Below are 8821 nucleotides of genomic sequence, written 5' to 3' on the forward strand. Positions count from 1 at the left end.
CACATTATAATGCCTCCATGGCTGAAAGAGCGAGCATGTGTGGTGTGAGAGGGATTCCAATCCGCGACCTTCAGAATGAGAGTCGAGTGCCTTAACCACCTGGCCATGCCATGCCACTTCAAATTAAGATTAATAAAAAGGTTAGAAATAAAATGCCTTTATCATATAAAGTTACAGTTTTCTGGATAAAAAGCTACAACGGTGAAAGAGTACCAAGTATGAGAAAGAACTCTTAGTCTTTTCTACATCGCTTAAATATCTAACCTAGCTACAGAAACAGAGAAATTAAACATTTAGCAAAGTTTACTGCTTAACTTATCTTAAATTCATCTAAAAGGACTTGAGGTGGTTAAAAAAAAGAGATAAAATAGTTGACGAAACAGTTGAGAACATTTATGCTAACACTTAGTTGTTGATCTTATATGTGGATCATAAAAATACTCACTAATTTCTTTGACTACTGAAATGTTGAAACACAAAATTTGCATGTTTTTTTTATGATAGTTATATCACTTGGGCCTAAATGTAAGGTATTTATTAAGATGTAGAAATATTATTTAATGTGTGTTTCACTTATTTCAACCAATACTGAAAGGTATAATACTTGTAGTCATATTAACCTCTAATTCATTTAGCTGCTAATCAGACGTTTGAACTTACAGTACACCACGTGGTGAGCACAATAAGTTTATTGTGTACCCGTCACGTGCATTACAATCAGGTTATCAGCACAATGAATCAAGGAGAGGAATGCTTTAACCAAACTTTTTGAGGGGACACATTCTTAGTCAAATTGTTTTTTATGTAAAAAGTTTCACCTTTGTTGTCCAGTTTTATTTCACAGAATGATGTCACTGAAGGATAGCATAATTAAAATACATAAAATTAATGCACCATTTAATCCACAATTATTTATTTTGACAATTTGTTATGTGTTTTGACCTATTCGGACAGTGGTGAGTCTATAGACTTGCAGTGCTAAAATCTGGGATGCAGCAGTTAGCCCAATGTGGCTTTGCTATAAAACAAACAAGTAAACAAGTTGACGACATTTGTTCACACCATCATCAAGCATGTAATTTGGTTGAAAGACATCAGAAAATATCTTTGTTTTTGTAATAATACATAATTGTGGTTTAAATGGTGTATTGCTATTTATGATTGAATATCATCAGACATATATGAGTAAACCAATGACATTAAAATCGACTGACCATGAATCATATGTTAATAGATGTCATCCATTATTAAATATATAGAAATGTGCACAAAATTTACACAAACAACTGTTTAAATTTATTTGTGCATAATGAAGTAAAAATCACTGAATTCAAACAGCAAAATCTTTTCATTATGTTTATTTTGATTTTTAAAAATAGAAGGACCCCCCCCCTGAAATTAATTAAATCTATAATTTGATAATCTTGTATTACTGTAACCTCTCAACAGTGTAGTCACAAGAAATAATTGCACGTATATTTTAGTGAAGTTAATATATCCAAAGTGTTAGTTTTAAACCAAAAATATTTCTTCTCAACACATGCCATTGACTTGTCTGAGTTCTTATTGTATCATACAGATGTGGAGCACTTCATGTGGGAGACCACATACTAGCCATTGATGGCACAAGGCTTGACCAGATGACAGTTTCCGAAGCTTCCCAAGTTTTGAAAATGTCTCTTAATGAAGTAATCAGATTGGAAGTCTTACCAGTCAGTCAGATGTTCAGTCACAGAGTTCCTGGAACTAAAATCAATAAAGGTCCTAATATAACAGTCTCTGCTTCTTGTAAAGGTCCTAATATAACGGTCTCTGCTTCTTGTAAAGGTCCTAATATAACGGTCTCTGCTTCTTGTAAAGGTTCTAATATAACGGATTCTCTGCTTCTTGTAAAGGTCCTAATATAACATTCTCTGCTTCTTGTAAAGGTCCTAATATAACATTCTCTGCTTCTTGTAAAGGTCCTAATATAACGGTCTCTGCTTCTTGTAAAGGTCCTAATATAACAGTCTCTGCTTCTTGTAAAGGTCCTAATATAACATTCTCTGCTTCTTGTAAAGGTCCTAATATAACATGTCTCTGCTTCTTGTAAAGGTCCTAATATAACGGTCTCTGCTTCTTGTAAAGGTCCTAATATAACTGTCTCTGCTTCTTGTAAAGGTCCTAATATAACTTCTCTGCTTCTTGTAAAGGTCCTATTATAACATTCTTTGCTTCTTGTAAAGGTCCTAATATAACTTTCTCTGCTTCTTGTAAAGGTCCTAAATAACTGTCTCTGCTTATTGTAAAGGTCCTAATATAACGGTCTCTGCTTCTTGTAAAGGTCCTAATATAACTGTCTCAGCTTCTTGTTGTGATAAGTAGTCAACATTGTATTAAATGTTTCTTTTAATGATTACAAAACTCCTAAAACTGTGAACACAATCTTTCTATTTATCATACAGTTGTTTTTAACAATTTTCATTTATATCTCTCTACTCTTTTTGTTCCATGATGGTTAACAAGGTTTGACGTTTTGTTTTTCTTAAAAACTATTTTCATGATTAAGAAAAAACTAATTTAGAAATTTTATTTAATGTATTCATGCTGAAAAGTTTGGCTACAAAGGTTTAAAATTTGATTGGTTTAGTTGTATTATTACATTCAGAAAGTTTGTAATTAATGTCAATTTTGAAATGTTTTGTTATTTCTTCTAGGTTTCTTGCCTTCCTCTGATGTGGCACAGTTTAGTTCCAGTTTTAGCTACAACACCCCATTTTCTTTTGGAAGTCAGTCATCATTCTCATATAGACTGCCACTTCTTCCTCTTCCACAACCATCATCACATGGAAGATGGGATCGAAATGTGGATCAAAGGAGATTTTTAACAAAATCTATACCACCCTGCTCTTCAAGTGGTAAGTATGGTAAGATTTACTTAACGTGGTAAGAAAAATTTACTGTTTTCGTAAATGTGATAATAAAGGGCTTACTTTTATGGTAAGTGTGATAATAAAGGGTTTACTTTATGGTAAGTGTGGTAAGAAGGGATTTAGTTTTATGGTAAGTGTGATAAGAAAGGGTTTACTTTATGGTAAGTGTGATAATAAAGGGTTTACTTTATGGTAAGTGTGATAATAAAGGGTTTACTTTATGGTAAGTGTGATAAGAAAGGGTTTACTTTATGGTAAGTGTGATAATAAAGGGTTTACTTTATGGTAAGTGTGATAATAAAGGGTTTACTTTATGGCAAGTGTGGTAAAACAGGGTTTACTTTATGGTAAGTGTGATAATAAAGGGTTTACTTTATGGCAAGTGTGATGATAAAGGGTTTACTTTATGGTAAGTGTGATAATAAAGGGTTTACTTTATGGCAAGTGTGATGATAAAGGGTTTACTTTATGGTAAGTGTGATGATAAAGGGTTTACTTTATGGTAAGTGTGATAATAAAGGGTTTACTTTACAGTAAGTGTGGTAAGAAGGGATTTAGTTTTATGGTAAGTGTGGTAAGAAGAGATTTAGTTTTATGGTAAGTGTGGTAAGAAGGGATTTAGTTTTATGGTAAGTGTGGTAAGAAGGGATTTAGTTTTATGGTAAGTGTGGTAAGAAGGGATTTAGTTTTATGGTAAGTGTGGCAAAACAGGGTTTACTTTTATGGTAAGTGTGGCAAAAACAGTGTTTACTTTTATGGTAAGTGTGGAAAGAAAGGGTTTAGTTTTATGGTAAGTGTGATAAGATAAGGTTAACTTTTATGGTAAGTGTGATAAGATAAGGTTTACTTTTATGGTAAGTGTGGAAAGAAAGGGTTTAGTTTTATGGTAAGTGTGGAAAGGAAGGGTTTAGTTTTATAGTAAGTGTGATAAGATAAGGTTTACTTTTATGGTAAATGTGGTAGAAGATGTTACTTTTGAACAGATGAGAAGAAACTTTCTATGCAATTTTTGTTTCATGAGAAACAGTTTCTTTTAGCTTTTTTTAATGAATGTTTTTCTTACTAACAATCTTTTTCACAGAATGCAATATTAAAAGTAATTTATTTTGACTTGAGTGCTGTGTTAGGGAAATGTTTGTGTGATATTTCATTTTATTAATTATTTGATGCCACCCAAGTTCACATCTTTAATAACACACCTAATATCTAAACATTTTGATTTCCAATTGTTATTGTAGATTAAAATAATAACCAAAGATGACTCTCTCTACATTGATGAGATTGTATCTTTTCTACTATTTTTTTATAGCTCTGTTACCATCAAGTGCATCAACGTGGGTACCACCCACTGGTCGGCTGGGTTATATTGATGTGGCTGCAGTCACGGTCCATGCCGATCACCGAGGGTTCGGATTTGCCCTCCAAGCACCAACTTGTACATCAAAAGTGCTCTCTGCTCCTCCATTCATTTCTGACCTGGATCCCGGAGGCCCTGCTGAAAGGTAAATAAGGCTCTTTCTTCAACGGGAAATTCATATTTAATGTTTAGATTTGTTAGACAAATAGTGCAGAAGTATAACATAGACTACAGTTTGAAACGTTTAGGGCAACACGTTTCTGAAGGGTTTGTTATAAATATTGTTTTGACAGAAGCCCCACTTTAACGAGGAATGAGCTTGTTCTTTTCATTCAAAGCATGGTATACATTCAGCGGAATAGACTACCATCTCTCTCAAGTAAATTAAAGCAGTCCTCTGCTTAGCAAGACTTTTGTCTACCTCTCGTAAAGCATTCATTAGTGGGACTACCATCTCTGTATCTAGTAATGCAGCTCTGTGCTTAGTAGGGTACTACCATCTCTATATCAAGTAAAGCAGCCCTGTGCTTAGTGGGGTACTACCATCTCTATATCAAGTAAAGCAGCCCTGTGCTTAGTGGGGTACAAGTAAAGCAGCCCTGTGCTTAGTGGGGTTCTACCATCTCTATATCTAGTAAAGCAGCCCTGTGCTTAGTGGGGGACTACCATCTCTATATCTCATAAAACAGCCCTGTGCTTAGTGGGGGACTACCATCTTTCTATCTAGTAAAGCAGCCCTGTGCTTAGTAGGGTACTACCATCTCTATATCTAGTAAAGCAGCCCTGTGCTTAGTGGGACTACCATCTCTATATCTAGTAAAGTAGCCCTGTGCTAGTGGAACTACCATCTTTCTATCTAGTAAAGCAGCCCTGTGCTTAGTGAGGGACTACCATCTCTATATCTAGTAAAGCAGCCCTGTGCTTAGTGGGCTGTCTATGTTTTCCCATATTGTCATGTAAGTTGTATTTAAACAAATTCCCTAATAATTTCAGTTGAGCTCAGGATAGGTGTTTTGGGTCATTCAAGACAGATTCCAGACAATATTTCTATCAAACTACTTCTTGACACAGCATGAAGTGTAATAATGTGCATTATCATGCTGAAAGACCTCTTTCAGTATTGACTTCCGTCAATATAGACATTACAAGGTGGTTATATCTTCCATAGCAGCCGAGGTTGAGAACACATCCTGTCCAAAAAGTCAAGTGGGCAGGCCAGAAAGTTCACGCGGTTGTGAGCGTGTTTTTTAATTGGACAGAAGTGGGGATAGGGTGATTCTAAAATTGCAACGATGTGTAGACCATTCATTGAACCAATCAATCACCCGAAACCGGTCCTACAACCATTTTACTGTGTGTGTTGAAGTCAGCTGTTACAAAAAGGCTAAAATAAGCGACCTGAGAATAAAACAAGCAGACAAAAAACGCAACTCTCAAAAACTTAAAGTGACTTTAAAAAAAATGAGAGCCCAATTTCTGTTTACCATACGAGGACCTTGGTAACACTGACCTTTCTAAACCCTATAAAGTTAGAAGTATGATTACCCAGCAGTACTGGTAACATGTATACAGAAATGACACATAAATCTTAAACTCATTTAAACTTTACTAGTCGCTTTTCAAACAACGCATGCGTAAAATGATTTTGTGACGTCTGGTATCTGATGGAGCCCTTATCATCAGGGAGAGGAAATTCACTACTGTTGTTTTTTTTAATGTTATAAAAGTTGATTAGTTGTTTAAGTAATACGTAGTTGTTTGGTTGGTAAACGTAACTCGATTTATTTAATATAAAAAAATATGTGAAAATTTGATACTTTCTGTTGCTATAGCTCTTTACACAGAAAAAAAAGAAACAACCCAGATAACGCAAGATTACTTTGTGATGTAGCTATAGCTCTTTACACAGAAAAAAAAAAGAAACAACCCAGATAACGCAAGATTACTTTGTGATGTAGCTATAGCTCTTTACACAGAAAAAAAAAAGAAACAACCCAGATAACGCAAGATTACTTTGTGATGTAGCTATAGCTATTAAACATAATGTGCTGTCCACAGCGGTAAGTTTACGGACCTACAACGCTAGAATATGGGGTTCGATTCCCCGCGATCGACATAGCAGATAGCCCAATGCGGCTTTGAGCTATAACAAACAAACAAACAAGAAAAACATAATATTTACCACATACAATTTACATCACAAAGTAATCTTGCGTTATCTGGGTTGTTTCTTTTTTTTCTGTATAAAGATACACATAGTTATATAACTTAGAGTGACAGAGAATGGAAACTTATCAATCTTGAGCGGAAGGGTCCATCATTGTCAAACAAGTTATCATTCATCCATACATGATATATAGAGTGTGAAGAAAATTTGATTCGTTGTTATTTCAGGACGGGCGTTCTTCATGTTGGAGATAAGGTGTTAGCAGTAAACACTCACTCCACCCTCGGACTGACCCTCGAAGAAGTCATGCAGTTACTCCAAAGATCCCACCCTCGGGTCACACTCAACATTGAGTTTGATATAACGGAAACGGTGGTGCCAAGTAGTGGAACGTTCACTGTCAAACTGGCGAAAACTGGTGGTGGTTTAGGCATAACAATCACAGGTGTGTATGGTCAAAACTATAACATAAAATTCATTTGTTTCACACCCTTATATACACCATTAGACAAATTAATAATACAAAAAAAACAACAGATATATAAAATAAACTGAAAATAACTAGTTTGCTTGTAAAGTTTTTGACATGATAGCGACGTGATTTTTAGAACAGAACGTAAAGTTTTTGACATGATAGCATGACGTGATTTTTAGAACAGAACGTAACGTTTTTGACGTGATAGCATGACGTGATTTTTAGAACAGAACGTAAAGTTTTTGACGTGATAGCATGACGTGATTTTTAGAACAGAACGTCTTGAACACAAGCCAGAAACTTCAGACGTTTCTTGTTATAAAATACGAGTATTACTATTTATTATTAATAATTCTTTTATTAACACTTATCTGCCCACAACAACTTTTACCGAGGATTCTAACTACAACACAGTTTAAAATAATTCTAGGGAATTACAGCTGATTATAACGATAAAAACCAGGTTTCGATACCCAAAGTGGGCACAACATAGATAGCCCATTGTGTAGCTTTGTGCTTAAGTACAAACAAACTTATCAGAAATTAATACTTACATATTTTGAGAGCAGAAAATTTAAATGTGAACCACTTTTTGTATACACACAAAAATTAAATTACAGGTATGGTTTTTAATATACAATGCTACATTATTGACATCATATAAGTATATTTCTTACTTGTTGTTATTATATGTCAAAAAATATGTATACATAATTAGAAAACTAATGTTTACAATCCATGAACATGATATGCTTCCTTGCTGTTGGATTTCTTCAGCTCCTAAAAACCGACAACAAGGAGATCCCCTGATCATTTCAGACATCAAGAAAGGAAGTGTGGCTCATCGAACAGGAACTCTTCAACCAGGAGACAAACTGTTAGCCATAGATTCGGTGAGGATGGACAACTGTACCATCGAAGATGCTGCCGAAATTTTACAGTCCTCTGACCAGATTGTAAAACTGAGAATTCGCAAAGATGAAACTTTCTGTGGTGAGACGATGAATGAGATCCTATTTCATCTGTTTGAATGAACTTTTCATAATAGATGTTTGTTAAAGATGACCAAAGACATGAATTTTTTTTCAGTTAACCTGTAAGACAGCTTTATTTATATATAGATAATATATGTTAACTTTATAAAACGATCAGATTAGTAATTTTAAACATCTTTCTGTATGTTTAGAAGAACCGGATGCATCTGGTTGCATTGTCTATACGGTGGAGTTGGCACGTCATGGAGGACCACTTGGTATAACCATCTCCGGATCTGAAGAACGTTTTCAACCAATTCTCATTTCTGGCCTTACAGATGGTGGATTAGCTGAAAGGTAACTGTATTAGTAATTTATACAATATGAGGTCATTTTTACTTTGTTTCAATTTATAGACTGAATTAGTCGGTAATGAAAAACCTCTATTTTTGTATCGTTATTCTTGGAATGTTAATGACTCGTTTGAGGAAGGTGTGTGTAAATTTTGTATTTATGTGTATCCTAAGAGCTAAAATTTTATGTAACGTACCCTGTAATAACCACGTGTAGAAGAATAACACGTGCAATTTTAGTTGTGTGGTAAGTTGACTTGCTAAAAAGTGGCCTTACTAGGAATAGATGTGGGTTAAAACCCTCTTGTTAGCTGGTTGAGCATTTATATGGCGTGTGAGAAGTCCTAGTTCATTTCTGCTTACAGGATATGCAAAAATTGTATTACCAGAGAAAAATGAATGACCAGGTACAAATCATCGCATAACCCTGAGATACGACCTGAGGACAGGCCTTTGTGTCTGGGAGGGGAAGGATGTGGTAGTTTGAGTTAATAAAATGCTTTTGGATTACTCTTTGCCTCAGTTGGTAGAGCACTTGCTGTTGTACAAGAGGCTCTGGATTTAATTATAGGAAATTTAAAAT

General features: G+C 34.7%; 2 protein-coding genes across 2 annotated transcripts in view; both read left to right on the forward strand.

Moving 5' to 3' along the window:
* The window catches only part of LOC106469009 (glutamate receptor-interacting protein 1-like), a gene marked incomplete at its 5' end in the record, with an annotated part of 26147 nt that extends 17901 nt beyond the window's left edge, over positions 1–8246 (forward strand). Inside the window, 6 exons of the mRNA XM_022397410.1 lie at positions 1580–1761; positions 2697–2897; positions 4222–4414; positions 6664–6881; positions 7689–7904; positions 8098–8246. Coding sequence (XP_022253118.1) covers positions 1580–1761; positions 2697–2897; positions 4222–4414; positions 6664–6881; positions 7689–7904; positions 8098–8246 — 1159 coding nt within the window. The remainder of the gene's footprint in view (positions 1–1579; positions 1762–2696; positions 2898–4221; positions 4415–6663; positions 6882–7688; positions 7905–8097) is intronic.
* A 391-nt stretch (positions 8247–8637) lies between these two features.
* LOC111088177 (glutamate receptor-interacting protein 1-like) overlaps positions 8638–8821 on the forward strand; it is an 8178-nt gene continuing 7994 nt past the window's right edge. Inside the window, exon 1 of the mRNA XM_022397408.1 lies at positions 8638–8716. Within this exon, the coding sequence (XP_022253116.1) occupies positions 8638–8716 (79 nt within the window). The remainder of the gene's footprint in view (positions 8717–8821) is intronic.

The sequence above is a fragment of the Limulus polyphemus genome, unplaced genomic scaffold (genome assembly GCF_000517525.1).
Source record: "Limulus polyphemus unplaced genomic scaffold, Limulus_polyphemus-2.1.2 Scaffold3262, whole genome shotgun sequence".
NCBI classification, from domain to species: domain Eukaryota; kingdom Metazoa; phylum Arthropoda; class Merostomata; order Xiphosura; family Limulidae; genus Limulus; species Limulus polyphemus.